We start from the raw sequence: 25,501 nt of genomic DNA, 5'->3' as shown, positions 1-25,501 counted from the left end.
GGTTATTTTCTGTAGCATGAAAATTCTGTATCATCTAGTGGGAAAAATAAAATTTCAATGTAAAGCCTGAATACATAAAATGTTTTTAGGCTTAAGAGTTTGTATTAGTTATTGGAGTCACTGATCTCTAATATAAATGAGTTGTACCAAACTGCTTTAAGGTATTATTTTAAAAAGTGACTGTTCCCTTCTTTTAAAAACAAAAATTCCAATTGAAATTCCAGATGTTATTTTATAGGTATCAACAGATGTGTCATTCTGGCCATGACCCAGAATAATGACACAATCCTAAAGAACGGTATTGGAGGACTGCCCCTAACTTATTCTAAGACTGCTTTGTGTGCTTAAAACAAGGAGATGATGAGCCTACAGTTTCACTCATTATGCAGCTTATTGCCATATGAAGAGATTCTCTTTTTCCTATTCACAAAGCTCAAAGAGGGAGAGAATAACAAGAACATATGTCAGAGGGAATACACTTGATAGATGAAATACATTAACCATGTAGAAAGTTCAGATTCATTTAGAGTCTAGTTTTCATAGTTCAGTTGCTTACTTAGTGTGGAAGAATTCCTTTGTCGATGCTACGTCTCATTGAACTTGAAGGAGTACCTCTCTATAAGAAGTTCTCATGGAGAGATGGTTTGAACTGTAGAGCAAAGATATGTACTAATAACAAGGTCTCCCAGCACTGGCAGGTGGTACTGGCAGATAAGGCTTTGGAGGTACATGTTTCCATAGCATAAACTTTCAATATGTCTGTGAGAACTGTGGAGTCCAGTAGTCAGAACCAGTCACATGTTGTCTGATAAGGTGTGATGTAGTGTTCTTATGAGGAAGTTGGTTACACTCCATTTTTTTTTAATCACAGTAAGATGTGAACTATGTGGGTTTTGGAGTCATTTCAATGTTATGCTACAAAGACCTACTACAGAGCCACAGTAATTAAAGCAACATGATATCAGTGAAAGAATAAATACATCTATCAAGTTGAAAGCCCCAGAACTGAACACACACAAATTTAGTCAGTTGTTGCTTGATCAAAACGAAACAACCCAATGAATTCAGTAGAGAAAGGATAGTCCTTTCAACAAATGGCACTAGAACAATTGCATGTTCCTGTGGAAAATTAATATAGTTCTTTTCCTTAAATTAACAAAATATCAATCATACGCCTAATGTAAAACACAAAACTATAAAAGTTCTAGAAGAAAATTTCAGAGGCTTTCTACTCAACCTTGAGTTTAGCAATGACTTAATTTTTAGATGCAAGGCCAAAAGTATGATGCATGAGAAAGAAAACTGATAAATTACATATCATTAAAATGAAAAGTTCTGCCCTATGAAAGACACTATTACAAAAATGAAAAGACAAACCATAGACTGAGATAAATATTTGTAAAGCATATATCTGACAAAAAACATCTCCATAATATTAAAACTTTTTAAAATCTAAGAAAACAATACCATTTTAAAGTGGGAAAATAGCTAAAAGCACAAAGAAGATACACACATGGCAAATGTGCATATAAAAAGATATTCGACAGGGCCAGGGGTTTAGCACAGTGGCACAAGCACCTGCCTGGCATATGTGAGGTTGTGAGTTTAATCCCTGGTATCAAGAAAAAAAAAAGATACTTGACATCCTTTGTCAGTAAGGACGTGAATATTGAAACACTTATATGTCACTGTATACTACTGGGACATATGAAGCCCAGAAGCATGATAAGTACCAAATGCCAGTGAGGATGGGTAGCTATAGGAAGGTAAGACAGTGCAGCCACTTTGGATGACAGTTTAGTGGTGGTTTCTTACACAGCCAAAATAAACCTAGTCTCACTATGCGATCTGGCAGCTGTGCTCTGGGGTATTTGTCCAGCTGAGTTTAAAATATGTCCACACAAAATATTTACAGCAGGCTTATTTGTTATCACAAAAATGTAAAAATAGTCAATTGTCCTGAATAAGTGAATAGGTAAGAAATATTACTCAGTGGTAAAAAAACAAAAGATAAACTGTTAAGCCATGAAAAGACATCGATGAATGTGTGTTAAATACATATTGCTGGGCCAGGGATTTAGCTCAGCAGTATAGGCGCCTGCCTGGCAAGCATGAGATCATGAATTTGATCCCCAGTACCAGTATATATATATATTATATATATATAGCTGTTTTATATATATATAGCTAAATGGATGAAGTCAGCCTGAAGAGGTAATATACTAGTAGTATATGATTCCATTTACATGATATTGTGGAAATGGCAAGCTGTAGAGGCAGTAAAAGTATCAGTGATTTCTGGGAATTTGGTGGAAAAGGAGGAGGGTGGAAAACGTAAAGCACAGGAACACTCTAGATGGTGAAAACTATTACCTGTGATACTTTGGTGGTGCATATGTAATACTGTGTATTTGTCAAAGTCAATGGAATGTGGATGAACCTCATAAGGAGTGGACCTCGGTGTGTGGAAATTTTTAAAAGTAATTTAAAAGCTTGGAAGATCCCAGAAAGGAATGCAGACTATGACAGGGGAGTCTAACTATATTTCAGATGTGTGGAAATTACCACTGGTCTACATACCATTGCAAACGAGACTCTGAGGCTAAATGCAAAAGGAATTATCCCTAATCATTGTGCTTCTGCTGGTAAAATTATTTCCCCCTGGGGTTACAGGGTAGAAATTCTGATAACCTCTATGTATACACACTGACATTGAAAAATCAAATAAATAGGTAACAGATGGTAGAATCCAGATTTCTCCTTGTTGGAATAGGAATTTCCAGATAAGCAAGGTGAGGAGACTAGATTGAGCCATTTGATAATGGATTAGATTTGAAAATACTAATATGAACTTGAGTTTAGCTTAGTACAGACACCAGTGACTACACAGAGAAGTGTTAAGACACGTATGTGTACTGTATGCAGGTTATTATGCATGCGTGCATTTTCCTGTTCTCTCAGCTAAGGGACCTAAAAGAAATGACACTGTAACAGCAAAAAGGACACTTCCCCCATCTATGTTTTGGAAGCCATTCTCTAATAAAAGGTTCCTTGGGGAAATAGCTGATTCTAAGGATGAGTCTAGAAAATCTTATAGTGCCAGAAATTAAAGAAGCATTCAAGAAGAAGAGAGGAGGAGAGGGGAAAGAGGAGGAAGGAGAGGAAAGGGAAAGGAGGAGAAGTGGGGGAAGAAGAGAAGGAAAAGGGAAAAGGAAACCCATATCCATGGGAGTATAGGAAGATAGCCAAGTCAAAAAGCTTCCAACTGGGGGCTGGGGATTTAGCTCAGCGGCATAAGCACCTGCCTTGCAAGCAGGCAGTCGTGAGTCGTGAGTCAATCCCTGGTACCAATAAAAAAGAAGACAAAAAAAAAAAAGCTTCCAACTGGTCATAGATGGGAGCACATTGAACTGCAAAATAAGCAAAGCAGTATTGGACTATAATCCAAAGTATAAGATAACTATCCATAGGTATAAGTTTATATAAATAAAATAACAGACAAATCCTCTGTGAAGAAAAGTTTCCAAAAATTTACCTGCTACTCTGACCTCAAGGAGGGGAGCTTCCTAAGTGTGGGCAGAACATCATGTAATAAATTCCTGCCTAGGGTGTTAGCATGAAATGAAGGAGAAGGGATGGAGATTTTATCTTGGAGAACCCTGAAAAATAGGCCTTTGGCCAGCTGATCAATACTAATTTCAAATGATGAGTCATATTAACTAACTCCAGTCAAATCAGGAAAAATGTCAGACAAATCCTAATACAAAATAGCTGCTGAGTATTCTGCAAAGCCTATCAAGGACATCAAAACGATGAAAGTCACAGCCATGCAAAATTGAAGGAGACAGGACTACTAAATATAACATCGTCTCTTAGATGGGATCCTGGAACAGTAAAGAATGCTGGGTAAAACTAAAGAAATCTAGATGAAACCTGGACGATAGTAAGACTGTTTTGATAGTGGTTCACTAACTGTAACAAGTGTACTATACGAATACAAGATGTTAACACGCTATGAGGGGAAATCACATGAAGTGTATCAGAACTCTACTACCTTCTCACTTTTTCTGTAAATCTAAAATTATTCTTTAGAAAGTCTGTTGAAAGCTGAAAATGTTGTTTGAAGGCCTTGGTATAATCCAGTGGTTTCTGTGTCTTCTGCAGTTTTGACAGTGTTTCCTGCCTCGCTGACTCTACTTCCCTCTCAGACATCACTTTTGATGGCAACCCAATAGCGCAAGAGTCATGGTACAAACACACCGTGCTCCAGAATATGACACAGCTACGCCAACTGGATATGAGGAGAATCACGGTGAGAACCTTCGGAGCCTCCGCATGGTGGCCTCTTAGTGTGGTACAAGAAAGTCGGGTACCTGTTCTGCACTTAAAATGCTTCTTCATTTTAATTAATCATGAGACTTTGCATTATTGTGACTGTGTACTTCATAATTACAGAGATTTACAACCTGCCCCACCACTCGTTTCATCAAATAGAGCTTTAAAATTTCCTGTTCTTCTAATTAATCATCATGCTTGCTTTTCATTCTTATTTAATATCCAGCTAATAATTTATTTTGGATTAGATGAATGAGAACTTCATTAAGTAACTTCATTAAGAGCACATATTCTGTAAACAGACTGCTGAGCCCTGGCTTGCCCACTTTCTAGCCAGGTGATCTTTAGCCAGGTGATCTTTAGTAATTTGCATAATCATTTTTCTCCAAATAAAATAAGAATCATAATTGTGCTACATCATGGAGTTGTTATGAAGATAAAATAAAATACAAAACTTTAGAAGGATGTGAAGATCCTAGGAAGCTTCATGTGGAGTTATTATTGTTGATGTTATACTTCCCAAAGTAGCTATCTCTATTTTTATTTATTCTATCTCTATTTTATATTTCCTGTAATCATATATTTTGGCTTGGATGCTGATCTAAAGGAAATCCTATATACAGTGCCTCCTCCTTTTAGGTGCATATTATATATCAGCATATTACTGTACCAAGAAGTTCTGTTATAAAGAGAACTACTGGTCTTGTTGCATTGCATTCCAAATTTGTTTGAATATTTTCACAGACAATATCTGTTCAAAACTTCAGTTTGATCACCTTTGTTCTAGGAAAACTATCCCAGGCCTCTACTGGTTTTTCTTTGCTCTTTTAGACTTTGCTAATTTTGGTGTGAATTCTGATGATTGGTGAAGTGTGCTCAGTTGCCAGGGGACTTCATGTGTCAGCTTCTCCGTGCACGTGGTTTTATGCCTCAATGATGAATACCTAGAGTAGTTAGCAAACAGACAAGTGTAACTGAGTTCATGAATATCAAGGGTTTCCTTGGCGCTGCCTTCTCTCTGTTCCATGATGTAAGCTGCTGCTTTTTTCTGCTACGCTCTGAGTCACTTGGATCTGAGAGGTTTCTCTATTGGGGTGTATATTAGATACTAGAAATCACAAACAATATCACAATCATAGTTCATACCCTGGAGCTGGGGATTTAGCTCAGCGGCATAAGTGCCTGCCTTGCAAGCAGGCAGTTAGGAATTCGATCCCCAGTACCGATAAAAAGGAAAAAGACAAAAAACAAACAAACATAGTTCATAAACCTAAGGTTCCTTACCATCTGCTACAGCAACAGTCATGCAGCTAGACTGCAGTGCAAATGATGATCCAGGTAAATGAAATAATTAGATAGATTAATATAATATTGTGGCAAAATAGTAACAAAGAGCAAAGTAACTCCTAACCCTATCAAAGAAATAAGAACAGTGCCAATAGGGAAAATGTGTGACATATGAAGTAAAGGGTGATAAAGAAGGAGGATGTGCCTGCGGAGAGTAAGGTGTGTGAAATGTAAAGCAGTGCAGAGAGAACTGAGCATCAGCCAGCAGCAGCTCAGAGGGCTGAACGTCGCATACATGGGGAGCACAAGGGAGACATGGTCAGGCAGCATGGTCAGGGACATTTCATGTCATAAGGAGTATAGATTGTCTGTCCTGGGCATAATAGGATAAGCCCTGGAAGAGTTTAAAGGTGCCAATTAAAAATTGCTTGCCTAGTAAAAATCGTGTCTGTCTGTGTCGCAGCCTAAAGGATGAACCAGAAAGGAGAGGGTGAAGGATGAGATGAACCAGGATAAGCAACCCTGAGTATCTGGCCCAGAGGGGAAGCGAGATGATGCTCTCCACTGCTGGCCTCAACTCATATTTTGCTTTTGTTACTTCTAGGAAGAATAGATTTTAGTCATCTAAGAGTAGGAGAAATATTAATCAAATGAAAGTGAAGCCTGGGTTAGATGAGTAAATAAATGTGAGGCCAGGCCCATCTAGAGCCAGAGCTTGGCAAACTTTATCTGAAAAGAACCTAAAAGTAAATATTTTAGGGTTTAGAGTCTATACAGGCTCTGTTGAAATTACTCAACTCTCCCATTGTAATGTAAAAGCAGACGTGGGCAATCTGTAAATGAATGTGCACAGCTTTGTTTTAAAGAGTTATTTGAGAAAACAAGTGGGACTGATTTGGCCTGTGAACTGGAATTTGCCAGTTTTTGATCTGGAGCAGTCACTGGACCATTGAAAGCTAATATGTAGGATGTGCTGTAGAATAACAGAGTAGCTGAATGTCAAAGTGTACTAATCCGCCTCTTTATCACAAAAGGAAAAAAGCATTAACTACCCAAGCTGTGGCAGTCAAGTTGTTACTGATAATGAAAGAAATTGAAATTGGATTATTAATGTGTAGCTGGTGAATGCCCAAGGACTTGATCACTAGGAAGCAGCATTAATTCACTAAAAGTAATTCAAGCCAGTAAACAAGTTGCCTATTTTAGAGCCAGTAAACTAGTTGCCTATTTTTCTTGATCATGCCAAGAAAACTTCCAAGTATATTCAGTGTGGTTAGTTTAGTTTTTGTTTTTTTCAGTTGACATAATATTTGTATATATTTGTGGTGCATAGTAAATACATGTACACAGTGTGTAATGATTAAATCAGGGTAATTATTAATAGGCCCTTCAGAGAAGTGCTATAGACGGTGTTTTGTTGCTCAAGGGAAGCATATGGCAAAAGACTTCTATGACATCATTTTGAGCAAGCTGCATGACAGCACGGCTGAGTGGATTTCTGACTCAAGTATTTGATCATAGAACACAGAGAGTGTATTAGTGCCAGCCTTTGGAGAAGTCCATACTCGCAAGGCAATGAGGAGTTTTCCTCTGGCCCATTCTAGTCAACAGTGTTTGTCATTGCTTACATTAGAAAATATTAATGTTACTCTGATAAAATATGTGAACGACAGAAACTGGAGAAACTAGAGGTCCTTATATGTTTTTGCTGGGATCAGAATGTAAAAGTAGCTTAGCAGTCCACAACCTACAGTCCAAATCTGTCCTGAAGCTTGTTTTTGTACAGCTGGCAAGTTAAGAATGGTTTTGAGAGTTTTATAACATTGTTTTAAAACAGAAAGAAAAGAAAAATAAAGATGATATGAGCTGGACATTGTATTTTGCTCACAAGCCTGAAGTACTCTCTGACCCTTTCCAGAAGTTCACTGCCCCCTCATCTTGAAAAATAAGCAGTTTAACAAGATTTTTAAAAATACATAAACTGAAAATATTGAACTTTTCCCCATAACAACAATCAAACTTCACAATTCACAGCACAAATGCAGGGTTATGGAAGATGAGACTTGTAGCATGCATGAAAATAATTTGCATTAAAATTGATAAGTTCAAGCCGAGTTAATTATGAGATATGACAGAAGTTAGTTTAAAACGTTAATTTCTAGAAATAAAGAAATCAGAGAATATAGTTGTTCTTCCTTCAATAGTTAGATTACTCCTAAACTCTCAGTTTTAGATGGATAGTGGCAGTGAGTATCATTTCCAGGGGACTTCGTTTGGTTAACACAAGATAAGACATAAGGAAGATATTACAGTAGTTCAAAAAGATACAGGCACACTTTGAAGGGCCATTACACAGAAAATTCTGAGAGGCAGAATTTTCTCCTTTGCATTTCTAAGTCCTCACTTTGGACTGTATGAGGAATGTAAAAGTGTAAAAGAGAAACAGTATCAAAGTTTAGTTGACCTAGTAGGAACTTGTTTACAGTTTGCTCTCCAAGAACTAGACAAGCTCATCTCAGATGAAAGCTCCTCTCAGTTTCTTGTCATTGTAGACATTACTAATGCTGATCAATGATTTGTTCTGCTCTTTTTGACATAAGGAAGATGACATTTTTTTTTTTTTTACCTCCAAAGTTACATGACTTGTGATGAGCTTTGGCTGATAAAATGTGAGCAGAAGTAACGTCTCATTTCCAGGCAGAAGCTTTCGAAAGCCAACCCAAGATTCTCTACTTTTTTCCCATATGGTGGTCATTATGAGAGCACATATTGAGCTGAAAATGCCACCAAATCACAGCATATAGAAATGTAGCGACCACACTGAATATACTTGGAAGTTTTCTTGGCATGATCAAGAAAAAAACTTAACATAAGCCAGTGTCAATTTTGAAGTTGTTAACAGCAACATAACCTGCTCTATTCTGGCTTTTCTCCTCCTCCTCCCCACCCTCAGTATTAAATTAATATTCCTGGCCCAGAAGAAGCCAGGTGAAATGACCAGTAACCTTTATCTTAACACCATAACCTTGAAAGAATAATATTCCTGGGTTAAAATAGATTATTTTAATGAAAAGTATTAGCTATTCTCAGAGCACAACAAAAACTGTTTTTAGTCTTTAAATATTTGGTATATTCAAAGAAAACAATGGCTGTTGATAACTATTTAGTCTACAGTATGTGGTCAAAGAGTCCATTGCCACTTAAGTTTCAAAATTCCACATGACAAATTGCTGCCCCTTTAAAACTATGTTATTTATTCTGGAGAAAAACTTCTCATTTATACATTGTTTTAGAGCTATAATAATTTGCTGACAAAGTATAAGCTAGGTTATCAAATACTTATTAAGTCATTGTACTACTTAATTAACTTGAAAGTATTTCTATAATGGATGATCAGTGCCAAACTGAAGTAAAGCAAAAAGTAGGTTGCTTTTGGTTTCAGATATATCATTTTCTCTTGCCACATAAAGAATATGACTTTTGTCCAAGAAACTGGATTATTACCATGAAAGTGCCAGAATTTTACAGTTTTATCAACAGATTTATAGCTTATCTTCACAATTAGAGGATTATTTTTGTTTCTAAATTTAGTTTTTCTTTAATTACTTGGGCTGAAATATAGCCATCAGATACAGAAATTCCTTAAAACACTCAGTATTTAAATTGATTTGGTGTAAATCCTGTTTTCCAAGGTGTAAATTTCCTTTTAAAGTCTTATTGCCTTTAATAGAAGTTCAAATTCTTTTCAAAAATCTGATGAAATCGTCTCATAAGTATAGTTTTTAGTACTGTTGGAAATTGGCTCTGAGCACCCAATCTGTTTCTTTCTTTCTTTTTTTTTTTTTTTTTTTTTTTGTCTTTTTCATTTTTATCGGTACCGGGGATCGAACTCACGACTGCCTGCTTGCAAGGCAGGTGCTTATGCCTCTGAGCTAAATCCCCAGCCCCACCCAATCTGTTTCTAGTTCATATTGTATAGATGCATCAACACTGAACATACTTTTGCTCTTTAGACATTCATTCTGAAATAAGTTATATTCCATAAATACAAAATCAGTATTTACTAAGAAAGTTTAATATAATTATTAAACCAGCTATTTTGAGAATCTAATAATCAAAGTTCTGATTTTTTAATTATTTTGTTTTCCTGATTACTTCTTTGTAGTTTCTGTGAGAATAATTATTTTCCATCTTGTAAAGGCACTTTAAATTCACCAAAAATCACATTAAATTTTTGTTTCCTTTAAAACAAGTAAACCACATGGCAGACTTTACTGTTGAATTATAACCTCTCCTTTTTCATCTCTCTAAAATCAGTAAAATAAATATCTTTATTATAAAAAGTATTGTAAGCTGGGTGCCTTCATGCATGCTGGTAATCCCAACATTCAGCGAAGTTGAAACAGAAAGTTTACAAGTTTGAACCCATTCTGGGCAACTTAGTGACTTAATAATGAGACCTTGTTTCAAAATAAGATTAAGAAAAGGGCTGGAGATGTAGCTCAGTGTGAAGTCCCTGGGTTCAGTCCCCGTACCACAAACAGGGAAAAGTATTGCTAATTCTATTTCTAGCAAGAGTTGGCTTCTGGGGCTGGGGATTTAGCTCAGTGGCATAAGCACCTGCCTTGCAAGCAGGCAGTCGTGAGTTCGATCCCTGGTACCGATAAAAACGAACAAGACAAAAAAAAAAAAAAAAAGAGTTGGCTTCTGACTTTGATGCTGTGTGACCTTGTATGTTGCTAACTTCTCAGAGGATTAGATAATGTTCTCATTTCTAACATTAGAATCTTCTAGTGGGTGCTTTCCTCATTTTCACTTTTCATCTCCGTGTATGTGTATTTTTAGTCTTAAGTTTTTGTTTGGGGGAGCGTGTATAACAGCCCACCGTCCAGAATATATTTCCATAGCCTGTTTGGCCTTCCTTGGTTCTTAGTGTATCAATGAGGGCAGGCTAGATTGTATGGTGGTATCAACTTCTTTAGTAGGTTAAAGCAACAGAGTCCTGTGAGATTATCAAATCTTGTCTGTGGCATGCGGTCTTGGACCTTTGTTCCCATGTTGTCCTCATTCCAGGACTAGGCCCTTAGGATACCCACCATCAGGAGCTTTGCAGATATGCCGTGGAAGTGAGAAAGAAAACAGCCGCACCATCCCTTGTCTGAAAGCTTTTATCCAGAAATAAACACATGCCACTGTTGTTTGTACAGCGATAGCCAAAGTTAGCCATACGACCATACCTAGCTTTAAGAGGACAAGAAGTGCTATCCCACAACATGGCCTGCACACAGGAAGCACAGGAGTATTTAGTGAGCAGCTCTTATGACTGTCCATCAACTTTCAAATGAAATGCTGACTTGTGGTAGGCATGTAAATTAATACTATATTTGTAGAGCAGAGTGCTAATGTCCTAAAAGCCTTGGAAATATGCCTGCCATTTGAATTAGCTGTTCTAGTTTTAGGAAATTATTAGCCATACAGATGTATATTTATTAGTTCATTCCTTAAATTTATACTTATTATCAACCATGTGCCAGGAGCACGTGGCCCCTATACTAATGGAGCTTATTGTTTGGGGCTGGAGACAGAAAGGATAGTGCTAGTGGTCATTAGAATCTAACAGGTGAAGTGTTATGATGGAGAAATGCATAGGAAATTCCCCTCCCCGCCATGCACTGCCAATCGACCAATTCTCTCTTCAGCTCTGAATAATCTGCTCTTCAACACTCCCTCTATTGAACTTCATTTCATTTCTTATCATTTTTCATTTATGAAGGTTTTGCTCAGTTACTTAGTTCTGCCTATTTACTTTCTAAACTTGGTTCTGCTAAGTTACTTTTTATAATGTCCTATCTCTGAAGACATTGTCAAGCTTATTTTTTAGGAAATTGTTTTGATAAACAGACATCATTTTCATTGCCTAAAAATATTTTGATAATGAACATTAAACAGTCATATGGTTAGAATTTACTCTTTTTGTCATTCTTTAGCTAGGAAAAAAATGGTCCACACTCCATATACAGATTACAACTTCAGAAACTTGGCTCATGAAAAAATTTTAAACAATACACAGAACTTTTAAGGTTTGATTTAGGATAATAAGATTGTGGCTTTTTAAAATTTCGTAAGCTAAATAGTAATGTACTTTATAAGTTTTATTTTTTTCCACGTTTATTGAAGTGCAATTGACAAATTTATAAAGAAAATTTATACAAACCAGCTCCATTTTTCTTTCTCTTATACCTTTTGCTTGATATATTAATGAGCTAAGTTCATCTAGCATTCAGAGTTAAATGAATAATTTTTTATAAATAAGAAGGGAGGCCTACTGTTGTAGTTCATGCCTGTAAGCCCAGCACTTGGGAGGCTATGGCAGGAGGATCACCAAGAGTTCCAGGCCAGGCTTTGATACACAATAAGTTCAAGGGCAGCGTGAACTATGTAGCAAGACCCTATCTCAGAAAGAAAAGTGGGGAGGGAAAGCAAGTGTTTTAGAAATAGGAAGGAAGAACACAATAAAGAGAAACATACCAAGTTTCTCTTCGAAGGTATGTTTTGTTAGCAAATAGAAGGAGAGGAAGGCCAGATGTGTTGGGCCAATGATATTTACCATTAACATTTTATTAAACATTTCCTAATACTTTCCAAAACTTTTTTTTCAGGAAGAAGAAAGACGTATGGCATCTGTTGTAGCCAAAAAAGAGGAAGAGAAGAAGCGGGAAAGTCAGAAGCAGAGTTTGCTTAAGGTATTTTCGCTGAGATCTTCATCCTAGCATGCACACACAGTGAAGCTAGCAGGCTCATCTCCTGGAAAATTTGTTTCTAAACTTTGTAGGTTTTTCATGCTGACTTATCAGTAGTAAGTATTTTATAAATGAGGGGATCTAAAGCTTTAATGAATTGTTATCTATAAATAAACCTGTACTTAAAAGTACAAGATGATGTACACTATAAAACACATGCAAACGCAAGAGACTTTAAAGAGATAAAAATAGGTGTTACACAATTGAATTGAATAAACACTTCTCAAGAAGAAAAAGTACAGGTGACCAATAAGAACATGGAAAGGATGTTTGGCATGCTTGGCCATTAGAGAAATGCAATTCAGAGCTACACTGAGGTTTCATCTTATCCTGGAAAGAATAACAATCATTAATAAATCAAATAATAACAATTGCTAGCAAGGCTGCAGGGAAAAAGGAGACCTTTTGCACTGTTGATGGAAAAATACACTAGTACAACCACAATGAAAATCACTATACAGATTCCTCAAAAAACTAAAACTAGAAATTCCGTTCTACCCAGCTTATTCCTCTTCTAGGTTTCTTCTGGGAGAGTTAAAGACATCGTATTACAGTGATGCATGCATACTAATATTTATAGCAGCACAACTCGTAATAGCTAAATCTTAAAAATAGCCTATATACCCATCAACAGATGAATGAATAATGAATGAAGAAAACATAAGATATATGTATATATGTATATATATATATATATATACACACACACACATATACATACCATGGAGTATTACTTAGCCTTAATAAGAATACATGAGAGTCATTTGTAGGAAAGTGGATGCACCTTGAGACCATAATGCTAAGCAAAATAAATCAGACACAGAAGGTTAAATATTGTATATTTTCTCTTATATGAAAAAAACAAAATATAAATAATTTAAACAGCAAGTAAAAGATAGCCTTTTTGTACATAAAAAGAAGATCAAGAGAATGGAGGGAGTAGAGAGGAAAGAGAAATAAAAAGAACTAAGCTGTGATATGTATGTACCAATTTCCCAAAATGAACACATTCATTGTGTATCACAACCACATACTAACAAATATTTTGTAAAGAAAATAAACCTTGACAATAATAAAAAAACTTGTTTCCAATTCTTTGCATCTCAGGACTTCAAAAGCGGTTTAGAGTTAAATGTTACTAAATACACTGCAGCCTCCTTACCTGCTGTTTTGCTGGCTCCCAGAGGCCTCCTCACCTTTCATCTGTTATTCCTTCTCCCATTAGTTAGGTGTGTATAACCACACTCCTGACAAGCCTACCTTTTACTGATTTAGCCAGCAGAATTTCAGTCTTTCCTATGTTGAAATATCCCTAAGGCTTGGCCAAAAGTACCTTGGTTTTTAGGAAATATTTTTAAAAACCTATAGAAGCAGCATTTGCCATTGCCAGGCATTGCTATTTGCAAACTTTTGTAAATGTTTCCTTTAGAAACAGTAGTGTTCATTTTCATGCGTTTACTATGCTCAAATGCATATGTAAATGAGTACGTAAACAAATATGAATGAATAAAAAGCTGTACATACATGCACAGAATGAAAGCTCTCAGATCTACAGAACAGTCTCACATGATAGTCCTCAAGTGTAGAAATGAGGAATAAAATCCATTGATGATTTAGCTATGAGGCTTCCAGTGTAAGAAGAGCTTGGCATAAGTACCAGATCAAATTTGGAAATTTTTTGTTATATACCCAACTCAGTTACCTTATTACCATGAGCATTTGAGGAAATTGTTTAATTGTTTAGCAAACATTGAAAAGAATAACATTGACTCGAAGTAAAAAAAAAAAAAAGTATGTGGGGTTAGGGGAGCTGGAAATGTAAAGGCCCTGGGTCCAAGCCTAGTACAAAACCAAACAAAAACAAACTCTGTAACTTTGGAAAATAGTGAATGTTTTTATTCAGTTCACTAATAGGACATCTTCATGAGAAAGGTTAGTTAGCTTTTATTGTTAGTAAATCTAGAGGCGTGCAGATATCAGTATATCCAGGTTCTAGCTCTTGCTCAGGATTAAGAGTCATGACCTTCAGTATTTTCTGAGGATTGTTTTCATTTAACTCCATATGTTGATCATTAAGAAAATGGGATGGATTGGGTACAGAGGAGTGGGAGGTTCATGGGCCTGTATTTTCTGCCTTTTTCCTTGCAACAGAAATGAAAAGACATAGTAATTATGGCACGTTCTTGTATAGTCTTGCTTGGATAGCATAATTAAGCCTTTCTTTTGCTTCTTTTTTCTTGCACCATGGTGTCTAGAGCCCTCTTGTGGCCCTCTGGCCACCAGTCAGCTCACCTGGCCTCAGGATACACTCCTGCCTTGAAGTATCACTTCCTCTATCCTGGCCCCAATAAAATTACTCATTTTCTTAGGCAACCTGACATTAACCTGATTTTAACAGCCCAAGTAAAAGAAGCTTAACTTTAGCATGGATATAAGAAAGTGTTTGCATTTCCAGAAACTATCTTGTTATAAATTTGTTAACATACCCAGTGGTGTGGAGATCCTTTAGGGCTCTTTTTCTAAGCATTGCTGTACATACCTCATTGAGAATGCTCCTTTCTGCCAGCCCCTGTCATCCAGAAAGCCAAATGCAAGGGGCCAGTGACCGTGATACTAAGTAAAAATAGCTGCATCATTGAGATTAAAAATTGGGTTGGTGCAATCATCTGCAAGTGGCTAAAATAAAATTCCTGAAGGTAGAATGCCTTTTTATTATAGATTAGGGAATGATGTTTTATAGTAGAAGAGCAGAACCCTACTTGCATTAGATGAAGAGGGCATACATAAAATGTCAAAACGTCTCACAAGTATACATACACCTTCAGTGTAACCCAGTTTGCTACACAGGCCATTCTGAAATTCCAAACAACAGAACAAAGAACCTAGGCCAAAGCTAGAGAAATAGAAGTTTTAAGCAGAGAATGGAAGTATGCAAAGTTGAGTGGAATGAAGCAAGCCACGTCACTGTTTGTTCCTACCTAATGCCATGCACACAGGCTGAAATCTTAAACCAGTGAAGGTGAAGAGATAAAACTAGAAATTATGATTCTCTCTGTAGCCAGGCACTGGGGCGAGGTCAGCAAATCTGTCTCCCAGCCATTGCTGGCTCCAGATGGCTGGTGGGGAGGCAGCAGTGTCATAATGCTGATCTTTCCTTGGCAGATGGTCCTCATAGCAAAGAGAAAAGGGAATGTATGTAGTTTTAATATTCTGATCTAGTTGAAATTCGGTTTCACAATGTTAACCTTTGGTAATGGGAACTTCACTAGAATAGGAATTCTTTATCCAAGGCAATATAAACTGAATATAAATGGGACAGAAATATTTAATCTAGCACAGATTTGTTTCAGTGGCTTAGATCTGATTTGCTCCACAGGGTCTCTCTGAGAGAACTGAGCTCTAATGTCCCAAGTACGTGGGTTTCAAGTGAACTAGCAATGTTACCAATAACTTGGAGCTTGCTGGTGACACAAGTTCACAAGCCCCACACCAAACGCAAGGCAGAACAGGACGAGGTCCAGCAGTCTGTTTGGAAAAGCTCTCTAGGTGACCTGATGCACCCTAAAGTTAGAAAACACTGCTTTCAGGCATCCGTCACATATGATGAATTCATTTATTCGTGTTCTTTTAAAATGGCTAATTATCTAGAAACACATCAGCTTATGTTTTAGCAGTATAGACAGTATTTTGTTTTCATTTTCTAGACATGACAGTCAATGCTTTTTAAACTTGTAACATTCATCAGTGCCTCTCCTTTCTCCTCCCCACCAAGGCGATAACACCACATTCATCCTAATTTTGCATAGTGAAATAAAAATCTTAGTTCCTGGGCTGGGGATTTAGCTCAGCGGCCTAAGCGCCTGCCTTGCAAGCAGGCAGTCGTGAGTTCAATCCCTGTTACCCATAAAAAAAAAAAAAAAGACGAAAAAGAAAAATCTTAGTTCCTTTTGCTGTATTTAAAGACAGTGACATATACATTTCTGTCAGAGGCATATACGTTTCAGATAGCAAATTATCTGATAAATTTTATACATTTATTTTTAATAAAGTTCCTAAGGAGTAAATATTGTTTGTATGACTTTTTCCTTTATGATGACATAGCATTATTGAGGTATTTGAACCACAGGGTAAAGGCAGGCCTCCTGAGTGTGGCTTTAGAATGGGTATTGAGTAGCCACTTACAAGGAATAGTCTGTCTTTGAAAGTACTGCAAGAAGCCACCAACAATATGTTCCTGGGCTTCTCTCTTCAGAAATTTATATGTTGTAATTCTTGTCATAGGAGAAGAAAAGGTTAACAATTAACAACGTAGCTCGGCATTGGGACTTGCAACAACGAGTAGCCAACAATGCTACAAATCAAGACCGCAAAGACTCTGCCTCTCCCCCCCAGGACCCCTGCCAGACCGAGGGAAGCACCATCTCTCCATTTCCCGAGGACACAGGGTATGCCATGGCACACTTGCAGGACGCTAGCGGCTTTAAGGAGCTCAGTTATTCCCCATCTCATCCCTTCTGAAGAATGGTCTTCTTGATTAAGGAAGGTTACTGAAAAATAGAAGTTTGAAAAAAGAAGCTACGATGGAAGAATTAAAAATAGAAATTATAAAACCTTCTAGTGGTTTCCTTTTGTTTATAAGAAAAGTCTAAGTTATTTAGTACAGGTTTAGGAGGCCTCAATGCCCTTAGCTATTTCATCCCACACCATCAGCCTTGCTGACCCTTTGGGTTCCTTTCTTTGCTAGCTCAGAACATTTCCATAAGAACAGACTTCTACTGGTACCAACTGCCTTGTACTTCCTGACCCTGCCTAGCTAACTCCAAGGCACCACAGACGTCTTATAACCTCACATCCCCAAAACTTTTCTCTGACTCCAGGGACCAGAGCAGAAACTGCCTTATGTCTCATTATCCTGCACTTCCTCTGAGTTCTTTTCTATAACCTAGATGGTGAATAATAGTTTCACATCTGTCTTGCCAATGCAAGCTCTTCGTAAGGCCAAGGATCTTGATTATCCTGACCACTGTTGTATGCCCAGCAGCCAGCACAAAACCTTACTCTTTAAATAGTAGTAATAAACTCTTTGGGATCAAATTGGAGTAAGTATTCAGTTATGGTCTGTGGAATTCCCATGCTTCACAACCTCTTTTCTTGTATCACAGAATGAACGATTCTGACATTATCCACACCTGTGTGTTTCTCTTCCTCTCAGTAAAGCATATTGGAGTCAAGTAGATGAGAGAATATTATATAATTTAAATATATATTCATAATGTTTAAAAGCCTAACAAGGATAAAATATATTTAAGTTTTTATCTAGGAAGTACATTTGCTTTATTATCTTAACCAAATGCTAAAGTGCTTTTCAAACTAAGTATAATACAGCTTTTATTTCAAGTGTTTAGCTAGAATTCTTTAAGCCTTTCATATGCAAAAAAGTATACTAAAAGTAATGATTTGAGAGGCTTTAGAATAATGCTTTAGAAATTTTCTAACAAAAAAAAAAGAAATTTTCTAACAGCCTGACATATATTTAGACTTAAACTTTGAAAATTTCAGTTTTAAGGTATACTTTATTTCTATCAAAGTATTTCTTATACTTGAAAATTCACATGTGAAACTCTTTCAGTTAGAAAAATAAGCAACAAGAATAGAAATTCTGATAATTTATATGAGTCGTAGAGCCAGTTTTCTAATATGGTCCTAGAGCCAGTTCTTTTTATTATAAATACATGTTTACAGCATATTATGGTTATATTCATCTGGGGGAGTTGATACACAAACATAACACACCTTAACTCTCCTTATGTCTGCTTTCCCTTCTGTTCCTCCCTCCTCCCTCCATCTTTTAGACTCCTTTCCATTTGCAAAAAAGCTGTCTCCCTATGTCCTGTTATCTAACTTTTGTTTCACTCTTTGATTTATTTATGCTTTGGGGTCCTCGTATAAGAGAAACCATATGACACTTAAACTTGTGTGTCTGATTTACTTCACTTAACATTATAGATTCAAGGTGTATCGATTTTCCTACAAATGACTCAAATTTATCTCTTCTTTGTAATACAGCAGTGCTCCATTGTGTATAAATACCATGGGTTTTTTTACTCATCTGCTGATGGTCACATAGGCCAGTTCCCTGATTTAGCTATTATGAGTTGTGCTGCTATAAATATAGGTATGTGTGTATCATATAGTATGATGTCTGACTCTTTTGGGAAGCTATCTAGAAGAGGAATGACTGCATTGAGAGGAATCCTCCTTTTGTGTTTGAGGAATCTCCCTACTGATTTCCACAGTGATTGTGTCAGTTTACATCCCACCAGCAGTGAAGCAGGGTTCCTTTTTACCACCCTCCCTCCACCCCGCAGCCTCACCAGCATGGGTTCTGTGTTTGCCTCCTGACACACTCGCACAGAGAGGTTTACTCTTCCTCTTGGTTCCCTGGTTGTTGTCCTCGTTGTCTCTGTAGGATTTCCTCAAGTATTATGCAACGCTGGTTTGGTGGTCATGAATTTCTGTAGCTTCTTCTAATCATGGAAGGTCTTTATTTCTCCTCTGATTTGAAGGGTATCTTTGAGGATATAGAATATAGATTGTCAGTTATTTTCTTGCAGAGCTTGAAAAACTTCATTCCAATCCCTTCCAGCCTTGAAGGTTCCTGTTGAGAAAAAGTGTTCTGAGGGGTTTGCCTGTGTGATTTGGTGCCTCTCTCTAACATTTTGTCTTTGTTCTGAATTCCTGACAATTTGACCGTGATGTGTCGTAGAAAGGTTCTTTTCTAGTTATTCAGTTTGGGGTTCCTTTACCTGGGTATCTGGCTCAAATCCCATTTCTCAAATCTCATTTCCTAGGCTTGAGAAGTTTTCTGCAATGATTTTACTGAATGGATATTTAATGCCACTACGCTGTGTTTCAACACTTTCCACAAGACCACCAATTCTTAAATTTGTTCTTTTAGAGTTGCCTTTGAGCTCTCGGGTGATCTTTTCTTTGTTTCTAAGTCTGTCTTCGTTATCCCTGACTGTTCTGATACATCCACCTTGTCTTTAAATTCCGGTAACATTTCTTTTGATTTGTCTTTTCTACTACAGAGACTTTCAGTTGAGTTTTTTATTTGATTTATGGAAGCTTTCATTTTTCAGGATTCTGCCAGTTTGTTTTCTAGAACCTCTGTCTTTATTGACATGGTGGTGTTCAATGTCTGACATTGTCTTCCTTAGTTCATACAGCTGCTTGTTTGTATGTATTTTGAGCTCACTGGTTATTTTAGCTGCTCACATGTGCTTCTTTGATCTCACTGATTTTTTTTTTTTTTTTTTTTTTTGGTACTGGGTATCAGACTCATGACCTCGTGCTTCCCGGTCAGGAGCTATATCCCCAGCCTTATCTCACTGATATTTTTAATTATCAGTTTTTAAAATCCTTGGTCTGGGATTTCATCTACTTCAGCATCTGTGGGATCAGCTTTTGAGGGGTTATAAGTTTTTGAAGGCATTTTGTTACCTTATTTTCTCATGATTTCCATATTCAATGTTATATAAGCCTTTGACTTTAAATACTATTTATATACTGAATACACCAAGATGTCTACTTCTTTCTTTATGGCTTATTCATTTAAATTGTATTTAAGGGGGAAAAAAGATTTCTAAAATATTCTGCCATTTTGTTTTCCTTTCCTAAATCTTTATTTCACCTGGAATTGATTTTTATGTTTGAGGTTAACACCTGACTTTTTTTTCTCCTATGGAAATAACCAGTTACCCTGGTGCTATTTATTAGCATGCTTTCCATCTCCACTGATCTGCGATGCCCCTCCTCTGAACTGTTTCTTTGGCAGTGAGGAAAGTTGGCCAGACAGGGATGTCCCTTTACAGATCTTCCATGAGCACCCCTTTTCAGTCTCACTCACCGCATGCTTCATTGAACTTTCTCTTCCTCTCTGCTTTCAGAGTTCTTCTGAGCAGTTCAGCCAAGGTTTTTGTTCTTGCTCTCATTGCATATTAAGACCACAGCTTTTCCCTCTTCTTGACTCTAATTATTCTGTTCTTTCCGGCTTCTAGAAGTGTGCTAGTTCTCCCACTGCCCATAGTCCTCCCCTACCATGCTTGTTGTGAGTTTATTCCTTTTCAATTGTTTTAACATTGTTCAACAGAATCCTAGAGAAAGATGTTCAACACATGTGCTCAGTCTATCTACTATTTTATCTGAAAGTGCAAACTCAGGCATTTTCAGTGTTTAGAGTTGGTTTGCTACGTTCTATATGTCTTTAAAAATATAATTAAAATGTATCTTTTGAGAATGACATAAATCTCATTCTTTTCTGAAGCTGGAAAGCTAGTCGGAGAGCTATAAGATCTATTCTGTAGTGTTTCAACTTGTGTTCTTAATACTACATAAGGTTTTCAATTTTAAGCAATCATTTATAGTCTTTAGTATTTCATAGTGCCAAAAAAGTGGCTAATTCTTGTGTTAACAGTGTCTGTGACCTTTGGCTTATGGGTGTGTAAACTAAATGCCCGGAAACAAGGGTCCATGGAAAATTATAGACACATAAAGAGAAGAAATTCTTTAAAACTTTGCTGTATTCCATTAATGATTTCACTGTTCTCTGTATTTGGGACAGCTCTACAGTAAAATGACATATTGCAGGTTTCTTTTGCCTGGCAGAAATGGGAAAATACTTGGTGTAATGTTTTCTTTGCTTACATTGGATGCATGCAGTGAAACTGCTTTATTTTTGGTCATTTCCTGTCTGTGAACACTGTGGTATTTTAACCAACACTACTATAATAAAACATAATGCATAAAATGAATTTCCACACCTACAAATGTTGTAATAGAAATTCATAAAATAAGTTATTATAGGAATCAGCACCACTTATTCACTGGGAAAAGATTCTTCCGAATGATTTTAAGTATTTTTGTTCTAGCCTGTATTTTACTGTCTTTTTTTCCATCTAGACATTTATGAGTATGTTTTATGTTTAACTTGGATTTCAGAACTCTTTATTGCATTTAAGTTATCTGTTTTTTCTTAGGGTCCTCCACTAATTTAGAAAGCATACAGTATTGTCCTGATTCATTATCTAAGGATCAAGATGAATAGACCAACATTTGAACTTGAAATTAACTGACAAAGATCTTGAAGATAATTCCTATTTAATGTCATACTGTTGTATAACTAATATTTGAATTAGAGAATATAATTAGAAATGTAGTGGGCTTAATTGGTGAACATGTATTAAAATGTAGGTTCTCCAGAGAAGAATATCAACTGCCTTATAGTGTAAATTTAGGTTAGACAGAGGTAAGGAAGTAGACCAAATGACCAGTTGCCCACTTTAAAAATGTAAGTTACATTTAACTCCTCCTTACCCTTATTTCTCCATAGTTAGTCAAGCACTAACTCCTAATTTATTTTCTCTTGAATATCTGTAAGTCTGTCTTTTACTAATTTTCTCATTTAATAATAATCAGTAAAGGGTGTTGAGCTAAGTATGAGAGATGGCTTTATACCTTTATTATTTCTGATCTTCATATGTTATGATCACCATTTTATGTACAGTGAAACTGAAACTCAAAGAATTTAAAAAGCTTGCCCCCAGAATCATCTATCAATGGCAGCTCTGGAATTTGAATTGACGCCTGCTTTTCTTGCCATTGCCGTTTCTTCTACGCTGTGCTATTTTATTGTTGCTATTATGCCCTCATATGGGTGAGTCAACACTTTCACACTGATTTTGCTAATCTCTTGTACTAGCCTCACTCTGCCATATCCTCCACAAAGGCAATTAATTGACTTATCTACGTGAATCAGGCCCTTCCTTCATCCTTACATCTCAGCTCCAATATGGATCGATGCATGGCACTGTGCAGTTATCCAAGATCACATGTTGCATATGATCTTACTACTTTTTTGTTTAAAATCCCTTTTCCATCCCTCATCCTTGTGGGATAAAGTCTAACCTTCATCTCTAGCTCCTATTCTCTTGTATATTTCAGTACATAGTTCTAGTACTGGGTTTCAGTGTTCCAGCTATACTGGAACTGTGCTTAGATGAGTATATTACACAGAATCAGGCTTCTGTGCCTTTGTTCATTTTGTTTTTTCTCCTTTACTCCTGATAAAATTCTACTATTCATCACTCAAGGATCAGTTCAAATGCCACTTCCTTTTGAAACCTGATTTTTTCCTACTAGAAAAACTAGTCATTCCTTTCTATGTGTTCCACAGCATATGGTTTAAATATTCATTGTATATCAATAAGCACATTATGTTACATTTAATGCACATATTTATCTTCCTTTCCACACCACCCCCCAATCCAGAGTTGGAGCTCTTTGAGGGCAAATATGTCTTAATTTATTTTTATACCTCCAGTGCCTAGCGCAAAACCTGACACATAATAAGCTATGCACAAAAAACCTTTTAAAGGGTTGTTGAGGTCATTTCAGTTTAGAAAGTATATCCCTGAGTTTATTTGCGTTGATAGCTGGGTAAGATTTGGGCAGTTATATTTCTGGAACCATAGCCTAGTAAAAGTGAGTAATAATTTTAGTAGATCCAAAAAGTGGCACATGATCTCTACAATGACTGTCCTTGTCAGTACAGATGGTTTAGTAGCCTATGTCAGAATCATTAGCACAGGGCTTTTATATCGTAGGATTTTAGCAGATGTTAACAAATAAATTAACAGATGCATATCTATGGTCAGATGTGAACATATCTACTGAACATATAATGAAAACTTCAGGGCAGTCCCCAACACATAAACATTGTTTACCCTAGTTTATAAGTCATTCTTTATGGAAGTCACATCATGCCTCCTTAGAGGAGCAAGTTAATAAATATTGGCCAGAGTTTAAGGATAAACTTAAAAGCCTCATTCAGAAAACAACTGAAATGAGTTAGGCATTATCCAACTATTTACCAGGTACTGTGTCTCCTATTGACAAGTGTGAGCCTGTCTACAGCCCGGAAACTCACATTTGTTCCTACCAAATACCCATGATCAGTGTAAGCTGAACATTATGTTTGAACTTTGCTACTGTCTTTGCTAACTGTAGACTCATTTTTATTTCCTTTATTTTTTTCCTAGAATTTTGCATGGGAAAAATTTACACAAGATAAATAATCTCTTGCTGGTGATAGACATTTTATTTTGGAGTTTGTATTCTTAAACTTTCAATTATATAGAGAAAGAAAACTAAGGCACTTCCAAATCTATATGTAACGTAATATCACTTCCCAAAGGATTTATTCTTGTGTTTTGGTACATGTCTTAATTTGCTCATCTTTTTTGCATTAAAACTAAACTTATTTTGCTGGTTCTTTGGCAATCAGATACACATTTGCCAACTAGCTTCTTTACCTTCCTCCTTCATTATATATCTTTGCCTCACCTGGCTTAACTTTCTTTCTTTCTTTTTTTTTTTTTTTTTTTATCAGTACCGGGGATCGAACTCACAACCGCCTGCTTGCAAGGCAGGTGCTTATGCCGCTGAGCTAAATCCCCAGCCCCTGGTTTAACTTTCTTGCTGACCTTTAATCTGTGCCTGCATCACTAATTCTGTCCCTTTGGTGAAATTATAGTTTTGGCTAGAACATCTTTCTTAAGATTCAACAGATGCCCATAAAGGTTTTCTCATTTTATTAGTTAATTCAAGAAATATTTATAGGGCAAAGTGTGTGTAAAGAGCTGTGCTGGATGCTGACTCTACAACAGTAAATGTGGCAAAATCTGAGCTGTGAAAAATCACAGTACTTAGTAAGAGAGGCAGACAGGTCAATAGGGAATTGCAATGCAGTATGATAATTGCTGTAATAGACACGGCCTTCTTTATCTGAGTGGCAGTAAACTGCTAACTGCTGTCCTTAGTCCTAGTCCAGCAATGATTCATATTTTTTCTAACCCAGTGTATTACCCAAAGCGCCATAGATGGAACTAATTTGTGTCTTAATTTTGAGCTGAATTGAGCTTAATTATCAGCCTTTACCTAAGACTTTCATCTAAGACGCTTTATATACTACTGCTTACTGAATGTTTGATTATTGTCTCTCTTTAGCACTAAATCTGGTAGAAATTAAGCTCTTTTGTATTCTCTTGATTGCCTATTCACTTAGACTAGACCGATGCTATTGCTCATGTTGTCACGCTATAAACAAATGTGTAAAGGGTTAATTGGAGCCTTTGAAACAAGCATAATAAACTGATAAGGTGATGCTTGATCTTGCCTCCCAACACGACAGCATTCTAAAAAGGTTGAAGATCTTTAGTAATTAACAGATATACACTGTAAAAGTCCACAACGAGGCCTCAGAGTCTCCAAAGATGGAGCAAATGTGACCCCTCACCTTAATGAATCACCATATGGCAGAAGAGGGAAGTTTGAAAATGCATGAAGGAAGGTATTGAAAGAGTACAGAAGTGCAGAGCAGCGCACAGTAAAGTAAATCAAAGGGCAAACAAGCACAATGTGAAAGAGAAATCCCAAGATGAAGGCTCAGAACAAAGCTAAGCATGGAGCTGAGAGGTTGGATCCAGTGCAGAGTTAGGCCTTTATTCACAGCAGTCATTTTGATTTGGATCAAGATACTTTATTCACTCAGTAGCTATCGTTTAGGTAGCCTTTTATAGGAAATATGGCTTCTACTTTGAAAATGTAACAATTGCCATATTCAGTAATGTGAAGAGATGTGTATATACGTGATGAGTTGTTTTCCCTCGTTTTTACTTCAGATTGGGAAGGAAGTCTTCATTGATTTTACTCATAACTTAAAAATTACAAAAACAAGGAAAGTCAAAGTTACTACTTAAACCAACATCTGAGGTAGAAAATATTTTAACAGTTTCTAATGTATCTAGTAAACATTTTATATTGTATGGCTTTTATTATAGAAATCTTATTGTATAAAATGCATTGGCCCCAGCTGGATAGTTTTATCTATTACAAAATCCTATTTGTATTGATATGAAAAACATATCAATGATGTATTAAAGATATATTAAATGGTTATCTTTAATGAAAGTCATTTAGGATTAGATATGGTATTTTGTTGTGGTAGTGGTTCATAATGT

At 36.5% G+C, this 25,501-nt stretch overlaps 1 protein-coding gene and 1 long non-coding RNA gene across 6 annotated transcripts in view; one reads left to right on the top strand and one right to left on the bottom strand.

Annotated features, from left to right (window-relative positions):
• The window catches only part of Lrrc49 (leucine rich repeat containing 49), a 136,366-nt gene that overhangs the window by 88,327 nt on the left and 22,538 nt on the right, over positions 1-25,501 (top strand). For all 5 annotated transcript variants that reach the window (XM_063246803.1, XM_003477639.5, XM_023560643.2 and 2 more), the window contains 3 exons: positions 4,165-4,312; positions 12,282-12,365; positions 16,704-16,867. In XM_063246803.1, coding sequence (XP_063102873.1) covers positions 4,165-4,312; positions 12,282-12,365; positions 16,704-16,867 — 396 coding nt within the window. The remainder of the gene's footprint in view (positions 1-4,164; positions 4,313-12,281; positions 12,366-16,703; positions 16,868-25,501) is intronic.
• The window catches only part of LOC134475653 (uncharacterized), a 44,453-nt gene continuing 35,783 nt past the window's right edge, over positions 16,832-25,501 (bottom strand). The window contains exons 7-8 of the long non-coding RNA XR_010046825.1: positions 18,797-18,993; positions 16,832-16,969 (exon numbers count right to left, since the gene is read on the bottom strand). This is a non-coding gene — a long non-coding RNA (uncharacterized LOC134475653). The remainder of the gene's footprint in view (positions 16,970-18,796; positions 18,994-25,501) is intronic.

The sequence above is a fragment of the Cavia porcellus genome, unplaced genomic scaffold (assembly GCF_034190915.1).
Source record: "Cavia porcellus strain 051 isolate PalLab524CR breed Dunkin Hartley unplaced genomic scaffold, mCavPor4.1 scaffold_4, whole genome shotgun sequence".
Lineage (NCBI taxonomy): Eukaryota > Metazoa > Chordata > Mammalia > Rodentia > Caviidae > Cavia > Cavia porcellus.
This window is presented reverse-complemented; position numbering and strand designations above follow the sequence as displayed.